We start from the raw sequence: 22,340 nt of genomic DNA, 5'->3' as shown, positions 1-22,340 counted from the left end.
GGGTGTGTGAAGTATGCATCAGCTGCAGAGTCACTTACAACTACGTCTCACCCGAAAGACGGAGCACAAGGAGGTTAAGTGACTTGCTCAGGGTCACACAATGAGTCAATTACATACTGTTAATTACTCACACTTTTTCTGTTACAGCGAGTGTTCTACAGTAGGACAGGAAAATAAATCTGGGTTGAATTTAGATTTTTATAAGACATTTTTAGTGGAAACATTTGTCATTAGATTTTAGTTTCAAGTTGCAGCACTGTTGAGGGTTTAATCGTTATGGATGATAAATCTTTGTGTAGCATGTGAAGTCTTCACTACTCAAGTATTTTAGGTTTGTACTGTAAAATGGGCTTCTTAACAGTAACCTACCCTGTTTGTTTTAGTGCAAGTGACCTGGATGGCCTATGACATGGTTGTTTTGCGCACAGACCCAGAAGTGTCCGAGTCCTTGGGGAAACTGAAAGACTCGTTTCTGAAATGCACTGCAGTGTTAGAGTCAAACTGGCAAGATGCTATTTTGGAATCCAAAGAAAATGATGTGGCAGACACTATGTAAAATATATCTCTACTTGGCAAATGCATGAATTATATTAGTGGAACCTATATTTTTCTCGAAAAAAGATTGAAAATGTAATGGTTTTCAAGTTTTGTAACATTTTGTGGTGTTCATTTTTGTGCTTTGTTAAAATTAAACAGATTAAATAAACATCTCAGGTCTCCATACTTATTATCTATGTGATTTATTTTTTCTTATGAGTTTTTCAGGTTTCTTGTAATGTATTCACTCACTCAAAACAAATATCTTGCCACAAAGAGTTTTATCTATTCATTCTTTAAGCAATTACTGGTAGGTTTGTTAGTGTTTTGTAGTATGACACTGTGTTTTGTGTTTTTTTTCTATCTGCTTGTTGCTTGTCTAGTGAAGTAAAACCAATTATTTGTTCTTATTACTAGTCCCAGGTTTCTCTACTTCCGTGAATAGGGAAGAAAGTTTAGTAAGAATTTGTTTACTGCCAAAAGTTTAAACAAATTTTAATATTTTTTTACCAAAGATCATTAATGTGTTTTTATGTGTTTCATTATAATTTCTGTAAATTCCTTGTTAAGAACATTGCTTAGTGACATTTATGAGCAATACTATTATAGGTGCAGTTATTATGTATTAAACCTTTACTGCTTGGTCCTGGTTAAAATAACCCCCACACATTGTCCAGGTGTGAGGCAGTAGGAAATGATAAGTTGCAAAGCTGTTGATGACAAGTGGAAAAACACTAAAGATTAAACCTGTCATCTCTCCCAAAAACAAATTTGCATTGGTTTGATATGCGGTCAGTCTATACGTCTGTCCAAATGAGTCCTGCTGTACCGTTATAATTAAAAAGTGTACAGTACTTGGTAAAAGTATAACACCAGACAATTATGGACAGACATAAATGGCCTGCTTGACCCATAAACGAATAATTACCTAATGCCTTTCAGAAATAAAAATGTTGGTTCAGTGATTTAATAGATAATTATGATCCTCAGATCCATGTTTCCTCTAAATCTATTATACCTAATAAAAGTACACATTATTCAAATAAAAAATGCTAATATCAAACTTGTACACTTCTTTGCTTTATGGTAGAGCCATAATGACAGTATAGTGTAATGTGTTTATTTGTTTCAGATGGACAGAGCTGATCAGATTGACTTAGATAAGATCATTAAACATTTGGATAAGATGTCTAGCAGTTTGGAAAAGTTGGCAGGTTAGCTACTATGTTATTTATAAGTCCGAAAAAAAACAAACACTGGAGCCAATAAAAAGATACAAAATGTTTTGTAGTTTGATTTGATATTGCTTTTGTAGACTGATTTCATGTTATTGGTTCTGTCATAAATAATTGCAGACACTAGATAATCCTTACTGTTTGCAAAAAAGTATGCTAGATTTTCAATGAATTGAAAGATAATTGGTGTGTTTGGTGTTATTTTTCTTAAATTCCAGTGAAGACTCAGCTGTTGCAGTGCAATCTGATTGTGTGCTTCGGCCACCCAGACAAGACGGAGGCACTAAAAGGAAAGGAGGAGAGCTACGTCCATCCCAGGACAGTATTAGAACAAGAAATAGATCCAACACAGCTGTGAAGAGTCTTAAGATATGAGATGTAAAATTAAAAACAAGTTTTTAAAAATTGATTTTAATAAAAAAAACTGTAAATATGCAGTATAAGAACACAAACAATGAAAACAGAACAATCCATAAATTCACAAGAAAAGCAGTTGTAATATGTGACCCACAATCGAAGCCATTAGTGCAAGTACTTGATAAGTTCCATTTCTTAAACCAAGTACACAGGTTATAGTTATCATAAAGAATGCTTTGATATCTTTAAGTTTCAGTTCATTGCCTATATAGTTAAACAACTTCCAAAAATGTATTAATTACAGCCAAAGTCTACAACGTTGTATAAACATCTTTTTACATACACTTCCTTTAACACTTATTGGCATTATGATATTCTATTACAGTATTAACATGTGCTAAAGAAACACATATCTTATTGATCATCACATGTTCTTTATCTGTTAGTTATCCCCTGCAGTGAGAATGATATATTGTGATGAGTGATACATCCCACTTGGGTAGCCTGCCACGCAAGCCTGCTCAATTGTATTTTGTTTTAAATAAATGTCCATGTTTGTTATTTTTGTTAAATTAAAAAGTAAAACTTCTTTATTGTGAAACATTTTTAAAATAATTATTTCCACCTTATGCTTCAAAGGTAGATATTTCATAAATATTGTGTACTGCTCACACTAGAATCAAAGGTATAGCTCTGGGTAAACATTGCACTACACTCACTGGAAACCAATGAGAGATCTGTCTAGGATACCTTGCACTTGTGCTCACTGCATGCTACTTGTATCCTGCTGGATAGGACAGACGGCACTGACTTTTCTGCCCTGAACTGCGGTTCTTCCCATCAATCAGAAGCAAAGGGGTCTGCATGTGGTAGTCAATAATTTCACTCACTGAGCTGAAGTTCTGGAAAACAGAAAATAAATATACTGAAGTTTATACAGTTAGCATATTATACACTACATTTGATATCTAGTCTGAACATTCCATTTGATGGTATGACAGGTATGTGCATAATAACAAGCCATAGTCATAATACATAGAAAGTACCACACAGACGTACATCTTTCCCTTTGAATCCAGTCCCTAGTAGATATACGTTTTGCTCTTCTTGGTAGCGAATCTGAATGTTGAACACTTTATTTTTGTACAGCACCATGAGAACAAATGGCTGGACTGCTGACTGCTTGGAGCTGTCTCTAACCAGGAACGCACCGTCCTGAAACACAACACCAAATACTATACATTAAGCTGACAATAACAATACAAATGATACATTTTAAACTCTTGACATCTTTAGATTAGATTTACAAGTTCACCATGTAAATATTAGTAATAACAACAATATAAGTTAATCCATCAAGATAAAGTCTTTCTCAGAGGAAATATTTATTTTTTTATGGTGCCTTGTATTACAGAATTAATTTGGATAGCTGAACTAAACTTGGGGGTACAGTAATTATATTCTGAAAAGAAGTGGCCCCCTCCCCCATTGACCTCATTCACATTCCTCAGGCAGTCCTCTGCATCTGGACGAGTAATGCTGGCCACATACCAGTGTGGATCCAAGCCCTGTTCAAAGACACAAGCACAGTCATTCACAGGACATTATTCTCCACACAGCATCCTTGGTACTGTATCTTGGTACTTCCTGCTTCCTGCTGTTTACTGGTCTGCACTTGAGCAAAAAAAAGCATTCTGTCCCATGCAGTACAAAATAATTAGAAAACCGCAACAATGAAACATCTGCTCTTCACTAATATATTGCATAACATCCTGGAAATACCCATCCTGGTGAGCACTAGTCAGTGCGACAGCAACACAGATGGTGTTAATTCAAGTTTGGTGAGCACAGAATTCCATATTCTGTCAGTTCAATGTCAACCACTATATAAGTTGTTAGTGTTGGTATATGTGATCAGTAGTAATACGTAAAGACAACTTCACTTAAATCTGTACATAGTATATCCCTATGTGTTCACTGCTTAGCATGTCCTTGTATAATCTGTGTGCTGTAATCCCCCAGTCAAATCTGACCAAAAGACATTTTAGAAATATTCATCACATCAGTTATAGCCCACGTTGTTGCCACAGCACTCCTCACTGATTCCGACCATAAACTAATTTTGACATGTTGATAAGGAGATCCAATAAATCGCTATGTGTACAGTACAGTGAGTAAATTGCTATGCTCACAAATGTCAGTTTGTGTGTGTGGTGACCCCTACCTCGTCATGCGTAAGGGAAGGTGCTGGCGCCATGGCAGGTTGTTGTGACTGAGGAGGGGGGAGTGGTGGCCTTGCATCACTAGGTCCTCTTGAGGGAGACCGGTTAATGTTGATAGCTTTAAAAAAACAATATAGATATAAAAAAGTTATTTCTGTTGTATTATTAATTTCTTAGCAGATACCCTTATCCAGGGCGACTTACAATTGTTACAAGATATTGCATTATTTTTACATACAATTACATTATTTTTTACACATTATTTTTACATACAATTACCCATTTATACAGTTGGGTTTTTACTGGAGCAATCTAGGTAAAGTACCTTGCTCGAGGGTACAGCAGCAGTGTCCCTCACCTGGGATTGAACCAACGACCCTCCGGTCAAGAGTCCAGAGCCCTAACCACTACCCCACACTGCTGGAGACACACTTGTAGTCTGTCTACACTCAGCCGGCCAGGTTCAAAGCAAGGAAACCGTGTATGAAGCAGAACAAAGTTGTATTGAATGAGAAAGTATGCCTCTCTCAAAATTAAACATTAATGTCATCACAGAGACAAATGTATAGTAGTTAAAGTTATACATTAATATTTCAGCCATTTTAAACTAAAAAAAATGTTTCTTGGTTACATTTTCCAGGGTGCTTTCTTTACCAATCAGTAGGCAACCTGCATTTTTCTTTTACTGTGTTTATGACCAAATTCCTCCTGTCTTTCATGCTCTAAGGAGAACGTACCTGACTGAAGTCTGGATGGCAGAGACCCACCGGGAGGTAGGCTGTCAGAGTGAGAAGAAAGAAGCTGAAGTGAATCAATGGAAAAGTTATGTGCTTTACTAGCTGGCTTTAGCAGGTATTCTTGGAGCCACAAGGAGGTGACAGTGTGTGTGACACAGTTAAAGCTTCTCCTCACAGCTCTGTGAGCACATATTAACCCTGACCTGAACTGCCATTGACAGAGACTGTCAATTGTGTTACATTGTGTGGTAGTTTTGTGGATAGATTGAGACTACCAAATTTATATATATATATATATATATATATATATATATATATATATATATATATATATATATTCACTTGAGCCAGATTTTAACTCATAAATATAAGATTAAACCACTGCACATTAACCTGTCCCTACTGAGTGTTTTAACTTGATTGAGACAGTATTTGGCTTAATAAAATCATAATGTGTTGATGTTATATGGTAAAAACAGTCAATAGAAAGTATACTACAGGATTAGGATTACTCATCAGTGGCTCTGTCGCTCTACCTGTCGTTGTGGTTGTTAGAGCTGATGGGCCCTGGTTTTGGGGGTAGGCCCTTCGATCGCAGTGGGAAAGTGTTGGAGTTGAATGGGGAACTCCCCGGCTGTGGGATAGGGGGCCGCATCAGGGCACCTGCAGGGGAGGGGGGACGAATACAAAAATTCGATTGGCAGCAACACTGACAACAAACCTGCCACGCTCGCGATATATTTGTAGTTTTTTTTTAATTTGATATCACAAAAAAGTTAGAATGTACTTACTGTCGTCCTGTGGCTGTGAACAAAAAATGAAAGTATATTATTTTTAATGTAAATTAATAGGTATAGGAAGAGAGGAATTTTGTTGACGGTTTCTTTACTTACTTCATCTTTTCTGTCCTGAGCCCATGGTCTGCAAAAAATTATTATTTTTTTTAAATATGTATGTTCGTTTCCTAACAGTAAGTAAGTTTAGTAAGTTTATTTAATTATATAGTGCCTTTCATATGACAGTATCTCAAAGTGCTTTACAAGTCAATAAAAACAAAGAAAATGACAATAAAATTAATTAAAACAATTAAAAAAACATCAATATTAGCAGAGAAATAAAAAGAGGAGGACACTTTTAACATTGTGTATAAAATGCTAGTCTAAAAAAGTTTGTAATCTTGATTTAAAAATATGAAGTGACTCTGCATCTCTAATGTCAGATGGTAGTTTATTCCATAATCAGGGAGCATTGTCATTGAAAGGACTTTCTCCTTTCCTTTTTGTCTTACTCTTTGGGAGGGACAGACCAGAATCAGCCGACTTTAAAGCACGTCTAGGTACAAAAGCTCTTTTAGATAATCAGGTGCCAGGCCATGTAGTGTTTTGTAAGTCAAAAGTTGGATCTTATAATCAGCTCTATACTGTATCTTACTGGAATCCAGTGTAGAGAAGCAAGCACAGGAGTTATGTGGTCACTTTTCTTTTTTTTTTTTATACTAATCACCCGTGTCGCTGCATTTTGAACAAGCTGTAACCGTGAAAAGGCATGGTCTGGTAACCCAGCAAAAATAGCATTGCAGTAATCGAGTCTAGATGAGACAAAAGCATGAATTAGCTTCTCAGAATCCAGCACTGAAAAACAAGACCTAATCTTAGCAATATTTCATAGATGATAAAAAGACACTTTGGTGACATTACGGATATGAGCCTCAAAACATAAATCAGAATCAAATATGAATCCCAAATTTCTGAATTTAAATTATTCAGCTCAATTGACAAATTCCAGTAGAGCTCAAGCTGGTGGGGTTGTTAGATAGACATCAGTTAAATATGTGTGTGTGTGTTTGTACAAACGGAAGTGATATGTAAGAGATGCAATTTCATCCACTTAGACAGTCTACAGCTCTCATGGTATAGTAGTGTAAGATGCGGTTCCAATACAGCCTAGATTTTATTCCAAACTGGTCTTAAAATATGTACATATGTACAATATGTAAACAGTGTATTGGTAAAACGTAGTTGTAATCTTGTCTGATTGGTATAGAATAATGTCAATGGTTGTCTGTACACCTGCATTCGGAGTGCATTAGAAAGCAGTGCAGATTACAAAAATGAATATTTAAGACCACTTGAAACCAAAGCTCTTTAGTGGTGGTCTGTTATTGATTGATTTGGCCGGTGGTGCTGAATGCAGTGGAAATACAGCCTGGGCTGTGTTGCTTCTTGCACCGGCACTGTGCTGGACCCCACCTGGAAACTGGTTGTCTTCGACCCATGGCTGAGTCGTTCCGGTCAATGGGCATCGGGGGTTTGGCCATTCTGTGCAAGTCAGGTGGCTTCTCTGCCGAGGGTGGCCTTTAAGAGACAATCAGAATAAACACATTGCCAGGGAGACTAGCTGTGGGATGGTAGAGGGGCGGGGTGGAGTAGGGTGCAGTCAGTGCGAGGCATCAGAGTGCACTTTGCAAAATTATATATTTTTTTCTATGCTAAAAATCGGAAAAGAAAAAAATACCATGCAGGATTGCTATTTTCACAGATGTTGAGCATGAAAAAAAACAAAATCATATTCAGCGTGTGAGTGAGTGCAGATTGTGCGTGTGTGCAAGAGCGAGTATGTCAGTACGTAATTAATACAGTGATTTACCAATCAACACAAGCTTTGTACAACACCATTGTGTTCAGAACAAGCCACTCAGCATCCTTTTTTTATAATTACATAAAGACAATCTGTAATGGGCTAGTGCCTGGAGGTAAGGCTGGTAATTACTTGTGAAAATTTTAAAAAAGAAACATTCTAGCCCCTTACAAAACACAGGCATTGGGTGAAATGTTTCTCTTCCTCACTTTCTTTAGTTTTTTCTTCAGAATGTATGCTCAAACTAGTCTGTTCATTACCTTAATAAAAATATATGTCTGTTTTGAGGGCGACCCTTTTCTCACAGGTGTGAGATGAGGTGTGTGAGTCAAGATTATATGTGTATTTAAACTTTTTCTCAGTCAGGATCAGCTACAATTGCTTTAATGTCAGCAAAGTGCTTTCAGTACGTACAGTAACGAGAATGCCTTGGTCAATTAATTTACTGACCTGTAAAAATAACTATTGATAAAAATAAAAATAAATTAAAAATAGGAAAAGCTACTTTACTGGCATATTGTATGAGTATAAGGTAATCAGGACTTCCTACCTTCTGGGTTGTGCAAGTGACTGTGGAATAAAGTATAAAAAGATTAGGTTAGAAGGTTAGAAACAATAAGAAAGTGAATTAGTAAATATTACAGTACGTCCAATTCTGATACTCTGGAGTCTGGGTTCAACTTATTCTCCCTGTCTCAGGTGGACAGAAGCAGAGATTCATAACAGACTGCTTGGTTAGGTAGAGGAGCCCAAGCCAATATCCAGGTCTCACCCTCCACCCAACTCTGCTACATTAGCTGAAACATTTGCTATACTGGATACAGGGGACATTCCAGAAAAGATCAGGGAACCTGAAAGGGTTATGGAAGATCAAAATGTAGGCTGTGGCACAAACATAAACATGTAAAAAAAAAATAAAAAAAATAACTAAACATACAAACATACAACTTCAACTTTCAGCACTAAGTAACTAAAGAAAGGCTTAACATTTCAGTGCATTATGAAGAAAAAATGATAAAAACAAGACTTGATACACATATTAGTATATTAGATAAGTTAACAGGTCTGCAGCATTGAAATGGGTTGATCTCACCTTATCACCAAAGGGGGGTTTCCTTCCTGGAAAAGAGTAACCAGACCAATAAAAAACAATACGATTCATTTCAACTCAACATCATTTAAAGAAAAAAAACAAACATGCTGTGGTTAGACTCAGATGCAGAGTCAAGTTGCTTCCCTCTAAACAGTACTGTGCTACCCACTCACAATGCTGCACTAGGAGAGGGTATGGGCAGATACACCCAGACTTACCCTGCTTGGGGGACCCTCTCTCAGGTAGACCTGGTAAACTGCGCTCCATTGTTGTCGGCTTCCTAGTCCTGTCCACTGAGGGAGCTCCTGGTAAACCAGCTATGGTAATAAAACAAAGAAGCTAATAAACAAGACTCCTTCCTTTCTAGTACAATTGCATATATTATATTTCTACAGCATGTATCTACTGAGATGTATTATCTCGTGTCATGTGATATAAAGCTAGTCCTGGGTTACTTACGCTTGGGGGGTTTGTAGCCTCTCTCTTCACATTTAGGAGGCAGCGGACTGGACATCTGCAACAGAAACGAGATAACAGAGAGTAGTATTGAGAAGCCTGGGATTGACAGAAAAAGCTTGTGTGTGTGTGCGTGGGATTGCCTGCAGGATGTACTCACACTGCCCCTGCTGGAGGGTAGCGGGAGTGTGGCTCCGGGTCTCTGAGGAGGGACAGGAGGCTGCCCAGGGAGAGTTCTCACAGAAGATGCACGATTGCGGTTATCTGGAAACACAATCAACAGTCGCTTAGCCCAGTACAGCTACACAGCCCTGTTAGGTTGTCATACACAGACCCTACATAACTCTACAGAGCCACTGTTTATTAAAGCAACCCCTACATCTAAACCACCCTCCCTATTTTACCCCTGTCAGTTTATCAGCCCTCCCCGGCCCTGCCTCACCGATGTAGTCAGAGTTGTTGCAGATGGCCTTAGCGGGCAAGATCTTGCTTTGATGGTCCTCGGGTGGGTCAGAGGGAGGGGGCTCGTAGTCGTTGTCACTTTCACCCTGTTCAGGCACGTCGTCGTTCGGAGACTCGTAATCCCCCCCACTGGCAACGTCATCCTCTGCGTCTGGGCTTTCATAGTCGTCTTCATCCTGCGGGAGGGACGGTCAGAACAGAGGCACTGCCACTATATCTTTGTCCAGTGAGCCAATCGTGATGCCAATTCCTGCTCCATCAGCCACAAAAACTAAATGAAGGCCTGAATCGAAACATTTGTCATCTTCACTTAGGGGTTGAATTGATAGCAGGAAAGGCTAAAATCAATCCCTTGTTATTTTTATACTGAAAGTTTTACTCCACAGGAAAAAAAAGGAAAATGCAGCAAGGAGAAGTGGTGTGTTTTTCCAGCTATTTCGTGTTTACTGAAACAATGTACTTACAAATTCTTCTGAATCCCAGCCTGAGGCATGATCTTGAGAGAATTCTAGTTAGAGAGTTCAAACAGTTAATTAATAGAGTTATTAAACACAATAATTCATAGAGGCACGTACAATTGGTATCAATGAGTTCTGATCTTGCAAAACAGAGTTATGTATTGTGATCTTTCTGGTCTCTGAGAGCAGGTACATCACAGATCCCTCCTGAATAATTTAATTATTTTACCCAAAACAGCTGATCAGATAGTACAGAAACAAATAATGAGTTTCCATACCTGGTTCTTGAATTTTATGGACGGTTGGCCTGGGTAGGATAAAAGGACACAGAGTGAATTCGGTGCAGTTATGAATGAATGTTGATTGTTTAAAATAAATACAGTACATCGTATACAGAATGTACAGTAGCAGGTTTGATCAGGGTTTTCTACAGAAAACGACAGAAACTCACTTTTTGTTGAAGAAGCCCCTCTTCTCTTCCTTTCTGTTGATCTCATGACTAAGTCGGCTTATTAGTCTGTGAGGAAGACATTGAAGATGATCAGATTCTATCCTGTTTGAGATCTTATTGTCTACAGCTTTCTCTTTCGGACTACAGTTCTGGGGTGTTAGTGCTCATTACTGGGGCGCTGGGTGACAGTGCTGGAGAGCTGACAGTCACTGCTGTAGTTCTCATTTATTCAGTGACAAGTGAAACCTAACCCCAGCCAGTCAACTATCCTGGTCTTTTATATACTGCTAGGATCACCTCCCCACCCTTCATGACACCACAGTTAGCAGGATGTGGTGAATCTTTACATGAACAAGTCATTTAGCTTGTTGCATTTTTAAACCTAAATTTAGGCTGTCAACAATAAAATTATACTGTAGTGCTCTTTAAAGAACCACAGCAAGAGAGAGACAGATGATCCATTTGTATTTTGGTGCATCAGCAATGAGTTTATGAAATCCAAACACACATTGCTGAACAGTTTACTGAATGAAATTATATTATCCCTAAATATATATATATATATATATATATATATATATATATATATATATATATATATATATATATATTTTCAGCTAACAGTTAATCGGTCTGCAATAAAAAGCCTATCATGTTTACGATTATGCACTGGAAACCAGCTTTTCTGTATACTCAGGAGGATTTTTCTTTACTCTGTGCTTCAGTTTTCATGCTCAGACCATGTGCATTTGCAGATTTCCTGTGAAGTAACATAAGGGCACCGCTAAAACTCTTTGTGTGATGTGGGCCTGCATTTGGGGCTCTGTGTGTGTGTGTGTGTGTGTGTGTGTGTGTGTGTGTGTGTGTGTGTGTGTGTGTGTGCGTGTGCAAGCGTGGCATTTAGAATAAGTTCCTGTTATCATTTCCATAAGTTTATCTGTTTGTCAGTTGGTTATTTTTGTTGTTTCTACAGGTTCACATCACTTTCTGAAGTTGCTGATGTTATTGCCACACACACACACACACACACCTTGCAGTCACTTCGTTAGTAGACAGAGCCTGTGACAGGAATTTTCCATTAAGCCAGCATAGGGGAATGTGACCTTCTTACTGTTAAGAGATTGTAATCACCAGAAACCTACCAAAGCATCTTTGGGGGTTGGGGTTCAGATATGAACAGGACGATGTATTTCTGTGGAAGAGGTTATGTAGGTGTAACTAACAGTGCCACTCTGTACTCAGTAAACTTTCCATTTAAAGCATGGTGACACGCATGTCTTTATTGTGTGTGATTACCCTGGTAAACACCTATATAATATTGAGATTGTTGTTTTGTTTAGACCTCCAATAACCTCATGTACTGTATGTGTAGTCGCGCAGAGCTTCACACAGAAATTGAACTGCCTGTGTAATTCATTGGACACTAAATAAACTGACATCTCTCGCTGCCCCATGAGTGTACACTATAGAACTGTAATTATAAAGTTCATAAAGCTTAGTAAAAAAAAAAAAAAAAAAAAAATTAGTAAAACATGTCAAGATTAGTGCTAATTTTGGTTGCTAAAAACAAATCTATGTTTCATTACCATAAAATATTAAAAATGACCAAACAACCACTTGACCAATTATATTGCAGGAAAGCATTTTCCATATACAGTATAGACTTGCTCCCAGCTTCAGTTGCTGACTCACAGTCTGTCCAGCGGCAGCCATCTGAAGCTTTATCAGAAACTAAGAAACCACAGAGAGGGTGGAATGCAGAGCACGGCACCCTGCTATACTGCAAACCGCACTCTAACTACCGACAAGTGACCCGTGTCATTTCCGCTGCACCTCACCTCACAACGCTTCACAGTGCCGTCTCACAGCAACACTCTGTGTGCCAAAGGATTTGTGTACTTCTATTGGTAGCTCTCATGAGCATGTAGATATATGTTCAAGCGTACAATCATTCCCCATAACGAATACAGCATCTTCATTCGTATTTCGGGTCATTACAAAATGCTGCCAAACACTTCTAAGACCATTCAGGAAGATCCTTTAAATTAGTTAAAAAAAATTGCAAATCATATTAGCAATAATCTGGATAAGTGTATTGTATGGTCAGTGTTACTTTATTATTAAATTGTCTATTAAATTGCTGATGTTTCTCTAAATGTTCCATTTTTTGTGTACTCTGGCTAAAATTGATGACTACATCAGCTAAAAAAAATGTCTAGTTATCATATTTCTCACTGGAACGATGTTAGGAATTAATTCACTTCCAGTTTGCTTTTCATGTGATTGATTCAGTAAAATACAGATCTGAAAATACAATCCATTTAATGTGTGACACTAGTCTTTTTTTTATTTAAAGAGTGAATGTATAAAGACATATGATGATCTTCAGTAATGGTAAAGTTTATGTAATCAAACGTTTTGACAAATAATAGGCAAAGATAATACAATTATGAGAAAAATGAAATTCAAGTTAATTGTTTTATTTTTTTTATAAAGATCTTGCAATTCAAATTTAAAAACATACCAGGTACTAGATAGATGACCCAGCAGGTGAGACGGAAACCAGACACAATAACATACAATTTGTCATATTCACATTTGATGTTGTCTGTGCAAGTCACTAATAAAAAAGTGCTACAATTTCCAAATGCAATGTTGCAACAGAGGTTCTGCTCTGCCTGGTTTGATATGTTTCCAAACATTACTTCTTTGCCAACTGCTTAAGGCATTTACGCCATTAACTTAAGATGTATGGATGGCTTCAATGATATCTGCAGCAATGTAACCAATATTTACATTTGCATGCTTTGTCTCTCTTTGATATCCCCATATTTTCCTCCTCTTTAGTCAGAAAGATTATGCCAACATTTTCTAAATCGCACCCCTCATTGGTCTGTGTTTTGCCTGTCTCATCCTTTTAAAGCTCCCAGCTATGTGTTTGAACCAGCGCTGTGCAGCACCACAGTCAGGTTCTTACTACCACAAACATATGCCAGCACACTAGTACACTCAGTAGACCTCTAGCTAGCAGGCGAGGACACTTCTTCTTTTTATTCTCTCCTGTTTAACAATCCACACATACTTTGCATGTGGTTATTATGATTTACAATCAGGGCTACATAAATAATAGCAGAACTGTGCTCAAAGGTATTTCCTTTTTCTCTCTTTGTATATCATTGACAGGGCATAAATGCATGGCTCTAGATATTCAGCTAAATTAAATTGGCACTGGTTGCTATGGTAACACCACACCGGTTGGTATAACAGCCATCCATACCATACCTTAAAACCATGAAATTTCTTACACCCAGAAGCGGTAGGTCGATTCCTGCAACACTTCTGCATGGTAGATGTGATGTAAGATGATGTAAGATGTAAGAAGGCGTTGCTGTATGGGACTCCAGAGAACAATACATGCCTTGCGAAAGTATTCGGCCCCCTTGAACTTTGCGACCTTTTGCCACATTTCAGGCTTCAAACATAAAGATATGAAACTGTAATTTTTTGTGAAGAATCAACAACAAGTGGGACACAATCATGAAGTGGAACGAAATTTATTGGATATTTCAAACTTTTTTAACAAATAAAAAACTGAAAAATTGGGCGTGCAAAATTATTCAGCCCCTTTACTTTCAGTGCAGCAAACTCTCTCCAGAAGTTCAGTGAGGATCTCTGAATGATCCAATGTTGACCTAAATGACTAATGATGATAAATAGAATCCACCTGTGTGTAATCAAGTCTCCGTATAAATGCACCTGCACTGTGATAGTCTCAGAGGTCCGTTTAAAGCGCAGAGAGCATCATGAAGAACAAGGAACACACCAGGCAGGTCCGAGATACTGTTGTGGAGAAGTTTAAAGCTGGATTTGGATACAAAAAGATTTCCCAAGCTTTAAACATCCCAAGGAGCACTGCACTGTGCAAGTGATAATATTGAAATGGAAGGAGTATCAGACCACTGCAAATCTACCAAGACCTGGCCGTCCCTCTAAACTTTCAGCTCATACAAGGAGAAGACTGATCAGAGATGCAGCCAAGAGGCCCATGATCACTCTGGATGAACTGCAGAGATCTACAGCTGAGGTGGGAGACTCTGTCCATAGGACAACAATCAGTCGTATACTGCACAAATCTGGCATTTATGGAAGAGTGGCAAGAAGAAAGCCATTTCTTAAAGATATCCATAAAAAGTGTCGTTTACAGTTTGCCACAAGCCACCTGGGAGACACACCAAACATGTGGAAGAAGGTGCTCTGGTCAGATGAAACCAAAATCGAACTTTTTGGCAACAATGCAAAACGTTATGTTTGGCGTAAAAGCAACACAGCTCATCACCCTGAACACACCATCCCCACTGTCAAACATGGTGGTGGCAGCATCATGGTTTGGGCCTGCTTTTCTTCAGCAGGGACAGGGAAGATGGTTAAAATTGATGGGAAGATGGATGGAGCCAAATACAGGACCATTCTGGAAGAAAACCTGATGGAGTCTGCAAAAGACCTGAGACTGGGACGGAGATTTGTCTTCCAACAAGACAATGATCCAAAACATAAAGCAAAATCTACAATGGAATGGTTCACAAATAAACATATCCAGGTGTTAGAATGGCCAAGTCAAAGTCCAGACCTGAATCCAATCGAGAATCTGTGGAAAGAACTGAAAACTGCTGTTCACAAATGCTCTCCATCCAACCTCACTGAGCTCGAGCTGTTTTGCAAGGAGGAATGGGCAAAAATTTCAGTCTCTCGATGTGCAAAACTGATAGAGACATACCCCAAGCGACTTACAGCTGTAATCGCAGCAAAAGGTGGTGCTACAAAGTATTAACTTAAGGGGGCTGAATAATTTTGCACGCCCAATTTTTCAGTTTTTTATTTGTTAAAAAAGTTTGAAATATCCAATAAATTTCGTTCCACTTCATGATTGTGTCCCACTTGTTGTTGATTCTTCACAAAAAATTACAGTTTCATATCTTTATGTTTGAAGCCTGAAATGTGGCAAAAGGTCACAAAGTTCAAGGGGGCCGAATACTTTCGCAAGGCACTGTATATATATTTAGACTTATGTGGAAGGCAGAGAGAATGCAGAACACAGAAAAGGAAGAAGGAAGCAGCCTTCAATCTGATAAGAACGGCAAACACATGAGCAACTCTTCCACTGCATGACCACACACTTACAGCTACTTCTCTTAAGTTATTTATGAAGGCAAGTTGTCAAACAAAAAGACAAATATATGAGTGTGCAGGACAACAAGCTGCCTAGAAATTGTGAAGACTTCTGGTCAGTGACTCATATCTCCTCTCTGTCTCGGTGTATGGGCCGATCTGAGCAGTAAAAGCAGGACTCTTTCTAACTTCTGATTCAGGTGAGCACTGTTATCAGTGGACCTCATTGTAATGAAAATGCTTCAGAAACTAAATCCGGTATATAAGTGTGATGCTACTTCAGGGTAACTCATCACTTCTTGTCTAGGTCACATGTTCCAAGTGTGGCCATATTATCTAATCCTTAGCACTGTATTTGAAATATGCACATTCAAATATAAAAAAAGCAACATAAAAAGGGTGATAATATTGTTAGTGCTAATATGCAGTCAGAAGGTGTTTTAATTTTGAGTTTAGTAGTTGGAATTGTGTTATATTCCAAACATAACACCTACAGTCCCTACTAACCTAACACCAAACGTGGAGCCACAGGTGAGATCATTATGAACTGACATGCATCTCATCTGTCACTCTTCATAATGATTTAAACCTGATTTTCCTTTATATTTTTACACTGCGTGTCCAGCTTTACCCAAAGTATGCTTCTCAAGCGATCAGGAGAGGCTTCCCCAGTACTCACGGTGTATGTAGCTTTGGGAACTTCTGCATGTCGCTGTCTGACATTTCCTAAAAGGGTAAAAAGGAGACATTTCAATGGGTTTGTTGATCTCAAGCGATTATACCTTACCCAGGGCTAGACTAAAATATAACCAGCATTATTCCTCCATTCATCCATGCTACTTCATTACTTAAAAAAACTGAGTTTACATTCAATAAATGCTTAATTTAAAACACATAGTGGGTGACAAAAAATGGTTAATAAAGCAATCTTTTGATTGAATTCTCTGTCAGAATTCACTAAGATGTCAGAATTCACTTTGATTTCAGGATTTTTTTGTAAACTAAAATAAAAATCTTTGAACGCATACTTACCAAAAAACGAGATCCATTAATGTTATGTTTTTTGACAACCTTATCGCAGTCCTTTATATTGAGCTGTGAAAGAAAAATTCCACAGTTCAGACTCTTTCCAATGTACAATGCTGTGTTTATGCTTTAATTTCATCGACCATGATAAACCATTGTTTGTTCTTATTTAATTTCTTCCACAAGCTCTGTCTTGTTTTGCAAGAAGAGTGAAAGTCTTGCACTTGTTTTTCTCACCACAATATTAGAACATAAGAAAAGCCTGGGAATGAGAAAAGGCTGTTTGGCCCATCAAGGTTCGTCCCTTGTTAGCGCTCCATTCTCCACTACAGGGGGGGATCTAAATTAAAAGCACTGAATTAAAAACGTTCCCACTGTTTTAGATCCTACTACCTCACCTGGTGGGCTATTCCATGCATGTATAACTCTCTGTGTAAAAAACTGTCCAAAACTTACTTTTGCTCATCTTCCATGTATGCCCTCTTGTTCTACTCTGTGCTAAATTTCAAGTGGTGGGTTAGCTTTATCTATACCATTTATGATTTTATAGACTTAATCAAGTCTCCTCTTTCCTTTCTTTTTTCTAGGCTGAAGAGATGTATTTATTTTAGCCTTTCCTCATAGTTCACGTCATTCCGTCCTGGGATCAGCCTAGTTGCCCTTCTTTGTACCTTCTTGAGTGCGATTATGTCTTTTTTTTTTATAATCTGTATGCTGGACTTTAAGCCGACACATCCTAAACATATCCGAAACATGGGCGACAAGCAGATACCGCTGGCTTTATGTTTTATTGGCAAGGATTAATTTACGTTTCCATCATCAGTAAATATTTCCATCACTGAATGTTTTATAACACCAAACATTCTATAGGCTGTGCCAAATACTGATGCAGCTACTGGCTGCATTCGTGAGTAAAGAGGGTTACCGGATTCCCAAAAATTCATAACAGAATATTAATTATTAAACACATAAGCAGTTTCCTGTCTGTAAAAGGAATTACTTCTGTTAGTGACTAAGTAGGGGAATAACATTGATGCTCCTACATGACTAAAACTTCTGATGACCTTTTTCTCAACGGAATTTGCATTTCTCAACTTCGGGAGACCAAAAAATATCAAAATGGTTTAATGGCAGTGATAGTAAGCATATTGTTTTATAGCAGACATGTACAGTATTAACCGTGCATCTTCAGCAAACGGAACAGTGACCTGCTGAACCGAGACCCTCAGCCATTTTCTCATTGGAAAGGTCACAGGTATTCAACGGGTCTGTTTTCAGATGGTTTCCCTGGCGTGAAGCATGCACAGCGTTCCAGGTTAGAGTTCAGTGTCATGATTTCACAGAGCAGAACACATAGCTACTGATTCATAAACAAGCAGCCGAAGTGCACGATGTTGTCGGTAGCGACGGAAAATGTGAAATACTTCAAGACTTTCGAAATACAAACGGTAAACTGCTATTTAAAAAGCATAAATGTAGATTTCCATTATGACTGACTTCCTTTGTAACTAGTGTTTGTTAATGTCAGCTAACGATGCATTAGTGGTATGTGTGCTACAAAAAAAAAAAAACTAAAGCAGTAAAATAAGCACCAACCCCCACACCACACCCCCCCCCCCAAAAAAAAAAAAATGACACAATTTTCAGAAGAATAATAAAAACTGAATTAAGGCTCATGAAAGGATTTTAAACTGCTTACAAGCGCATCTTTTATATCTTATTTTGCGATCTTCAATGTTCGTACCATAAAAGATTCCTTTCCTGGTATTAAGTGAAGGTTAATAATTTACCATGAGAGGGGAGAGACAGAAGCACCCCCGACAGAGTACAATGCAGCCTCTGTGAATGATGAAAACATGTCTGGGCTCTGAAGGGGCCAAGGGAATAAACAATGTCAAAATCCCTGTGTCTTTTTTCCACTCATTTATCAGGTAGCTGTGACTGGGATGCAGCCATGCAGCTACTCTGCCCACCCATTCCAGAGACAGCTTCATTCAGGGAGAGGTTAGAAGGCTCTTGACAGACTGGGCTTCTGGTTGGTAGGCTCCTCATTAGCTGCATTTCTCTGAGTATCGAGTATCGCCATTAGGTTGGTAGTTTTGGTTGTTTGACGCTATTATTGCTTTTGTTGGTTCTACTGTACATCAATTTTCAATGACTCGATCTCGAAAGGTCATTGTCTTATAAATATGTTGCTGATGCTTAGCAATAAAGAATAATAATAAAAAAAGTGTAATAAACTATTGTGAAAGCAGGGGTAAAGTATAGGTAAATATTGGAAAAATAATAGGAAAATGGCAAAAATATACAGTGCAGAAATATTGTGATGCTGCTGCTCTATTTGATTAATTACAGGTACAGCAGCGGGGCGGATGACTAGCTGGTAATGAGGTGATTTTACAGGCTGATCCATAATGTGGATGATACAGCGAGGCAGCCGTGAACGAGAACAGTTTTAATATCTCTTGTCAGCCAGACATCGACAGCTTCAGTCTTGGCAATGTAATAAGATTATTACTTCATCTAGTCTGGAGCTTAGCCTTTTCACAGAACGTATGTTTTTAACTCTTTCAAGAGTTCCGGGTTCCTCTATTCTGCGAGTCTCTGAAAAGCTGCAGGTGGTGAAAGAGTTACAATACTTCTCTCTCCTGACCAAATACTATTGAATATGTGTACATGCCAGCCCTACAGCTGTACACGTGTGTGTATGTGCGTATGAATATGTCTGCATGTGTTTGTGAGATCAAGACTTGTGGGGAAGCTCTTTGGAGATTCCAGCAATGGCTAGCCCTGGCCTGTCCTAGTCTGAGATTATAGTTTAGTTTTTAACTGGTCATGTTGATTCAGAGACAAGTGGAAGAGCTGGTTAAACTGATTCAAGAAAAAAAAAAAAAACTAAACAATTTAAAGTACCTTATTTCTAAGGTCAATCGATGGGTGTCTACAATCCTACATGAATCTATGTGCTGTAAACCTGTGCATCTTTTTTTATGAACCAGTAAATATCAGTACCAATACCAAACTCTTGCTGGTCACCAGCTCCCCAGCATGACTAAAAGGAGAATTATAGTACTGCAGGATTTGAATATGATCAACTGTACAACAAACCAGGCAGCTATATTCAAATGAACCAAGCGAGGTGATGAATGTATTGCTTTTCATGTTAATAATTCACACTGTTAATTAAAAGTTTAAAATCTGTGTTTGTACAGTGCCGACGTATCAGGAACATCCCTGCAAGTGCTCAGATTGGAAAGAGAAGCTGTGTGTCACACATGGCATTGAGGACTGTGATTCAGTGCAGTCTAAAAACAATGGAAGGAGGTGCAGTCCCCAACATACATGACACTCTTCTGATTAACATGTATCCTATATATAAAACTGAGCTGTCTACCTTTTATGTTCATGCTAATTTGCAACCCACCACCTCACTCCTCTTCACCTTTGCAGCTGCACCTTGGTTAAACACATTTTCCAATACAAAAGCACAGGAGTCTCAACAGTCACGTCCAAAGGCCAACCAATGAGCCCGTTGCTTTCTAGTATGCATAACACACTGCCTTTGATTGCATAGTCTGTGTTAGTCTATTTGAATCGCTACACTACAATACAATACAAAAAAAATAAAAATAAATTAGGATTAAGTGGAAACCAAAACCTGGGATGTAAAAGTGATCTCTGAATCTGAGCAGGATTGTGAATACAGGCCCTCAGTATTCTTTTATTTAGCAATGCAACTACAAACACAAAGAATGCGGCCAGGTACCCCCCCCCCTCTCCCCCAACCGCACACACAAACACACACTGAACTCACCGATTTTAGGTAGTCTGACAGCTTACTAGCGTTCCAGTGCATGACTTCGGATCTGCTGGGGACATTGCCGAAACTCATTTTTAAAAGAGCGCTGTATCCTGCTCCCTATACCCAATATATCATGTTCGACTGAGAGGCACAGAGAAAATGGTTCCTGTGTCTACTGCACCGCCCAGGCTTCTGCTGTGTGGCTGCACAGAGGAAGTGTGTAGGCCGTCCTCTGTTCGAAAAAAACAAGAACTAAAACTAGATGAATATGCCTTTGCCCTTTTTTAGAAAGAGTGACTTCCTCCTCTGATCAAGAAAACTGTATTCTTAACGTGCTAGTCGCACCCACAGAAAAGCATTTATCCAAGCTAACAAAAAGATTTTAAGAACAAAGATTTCAGTTCCTTTGTGATTTTCTGCACACACGTGTGGTAGGCTAAGCTGTGCTTGTTAAAAAGAATAACATTTCCGACAGCATAAGATTACATTGTAATGTACTGTATATGTAGCTGTGAAGTTAAAAAAAGTGTAATTACTCACTACATACACATGTAATTGCAAAATTGAAGTTTTCACCAGGGTAGATGTGCACTGTAACGTTGCAGTTTTCCCATACTTTTCCCATGGTTATATGCATTTACTGTACCGTACTTTCACTGTGCTTTATTACACATTGCTATGCTTTTCTTGTGGCAAACTTTTATAATGGTTATACCTGCTGTCTCAAAAGACAAACATGTTGAACTGTGCAGTCCATGGAGCAATTAGCAGCCATTTAAATGACATATTGAATTGACATTCCAGAACAGTAATATTAATAGTACACAATTAAAAGTTTTTCAGCATTTGAATACTCTTTCGTGTTTAAATAGATGAAAATAATGATAATACACTATAGAATCACAGTAGTGAAATATATACAGGATGCAGTAAAATGAAACCTATTCAAAGTTAAAAACCTGAAGGATTTTTGGTATTGTATACTCTATAAATTATGTTTGATACAACTTACAGACTTGAACTGGGTACTTTTTGCCTCCAAATTCTGCACTTGCAATGTTAGAATTCTCAAATATCCCAGCCCTAAATATTTCAATCTGTTTATGCTGTTTATAATTCTAGTTTGGGTATCATACAGAATCACCAGCACAGATGAACCTCTGGTTCCCACCTGCTCATGCTTTGACTATGCAGTGCAGTGTAAGTACAAACTGTATGCCTGTAGTCTTACTTTCATTTTTTGTTTCACAATAAACACTATTGCTATCTTTCACTTCCTATACACACACACACACTTCTTATGTAGTGTATATTACATACCTGCTAAATAAACTCAACACTCTCCTGAGCATGTTTTTTATATAGTTTCTGTTGCTGAGTATATTAAAACATTTCTTATTTTTATATCTGTTTTTTATTTGATTTATACTTGGCTACAGGGTTTAGTTTCAATATCATAAACAACCAACAACTAACAAACAGCAAACATTTTATAGTCCCCCGGATTGCATTAAGCACATTAGTTTTAGGGTAAGGCTAGAGAAAGGTGGTTGATGTAATCTACGATTTGATCCCCGTGCTGTAAATCTTAAAATCCAGCTGTGGATTATTTATCGGAGCTGGTATGATCAATAATGGCCCTTAGTTACTTAAATAGTTTACCTTAATGACAATTCTACTTACAGTATATCATTAATGTGA

At 38.1% G+C, this 22,340-nt stretch overlaps 1 protein-coding gene across 1 annotated transcript; it reads right to left on the bottom strand.

Moving 5' to 3' along the window:
- Positions 1-2,170: 2,170 nt before the first annotated feature.
- LOC117973822 (lymphocyte cytosolic protein 2-like) lies at positions 2,171-20,855 on the bottom strand. Its single transcript, XM_058996843.1, has 21 exons — positions 20,652-20,855; positions 16,844-16,906; positions 16,491-16,537; positions 10,646-10,711; positions 10,473-10,501; positions 10,201-10,244; positions 9,717-9,912; positions 9,435-9,538; positions 9,278-9,332; positions 9,037-9,135; positions 8,819-8,844; positions 8,276-8,295; positions 7,338-7,442; positions 5,982-6,009; positions 5,880-5,892; positions 5,625-5,751; positions 5,089-5,129; positions 4,354-4,469; positions 3,623-3,697; positions 3,189-3,344; positions 2,171-3,031 (listed from the first exon to the last, which is right to left on the bottom strand). Exons 1-21 carry the CDS (start codon positions 20,727-20,729, stop codon positions 2,903-2,905), a joined length of 1,617 nt encoding a protein of 538 aa, XP_058852826.1. The 5' UTR covers positions 20,730-20,855; the 3' UTR covers positions 2,171-2,902.
- Between the last annotated feature and the right edge of the window lie 1,485 nt (positions 20,856-22,340).

Source organism: Acipenser ruthenus, chromosome 23, assembly GCF_902713425.1.
Source record: "Acipenser ruthenus chromosome 23, fAciRut3.2 maternal haplotype, whole genome shotgun sequence".
In the NCBI taxonomy this organism is placed as follows: Eukaryota; Metazoa; Chordata; class Actinopteri; order Acipenseriformes; family Acipenseridae; genus Acipenser; species Acipenser ruthenus.
This window is presented reverse-complemented; position numbering and strand designations above follow the sequence as displayed.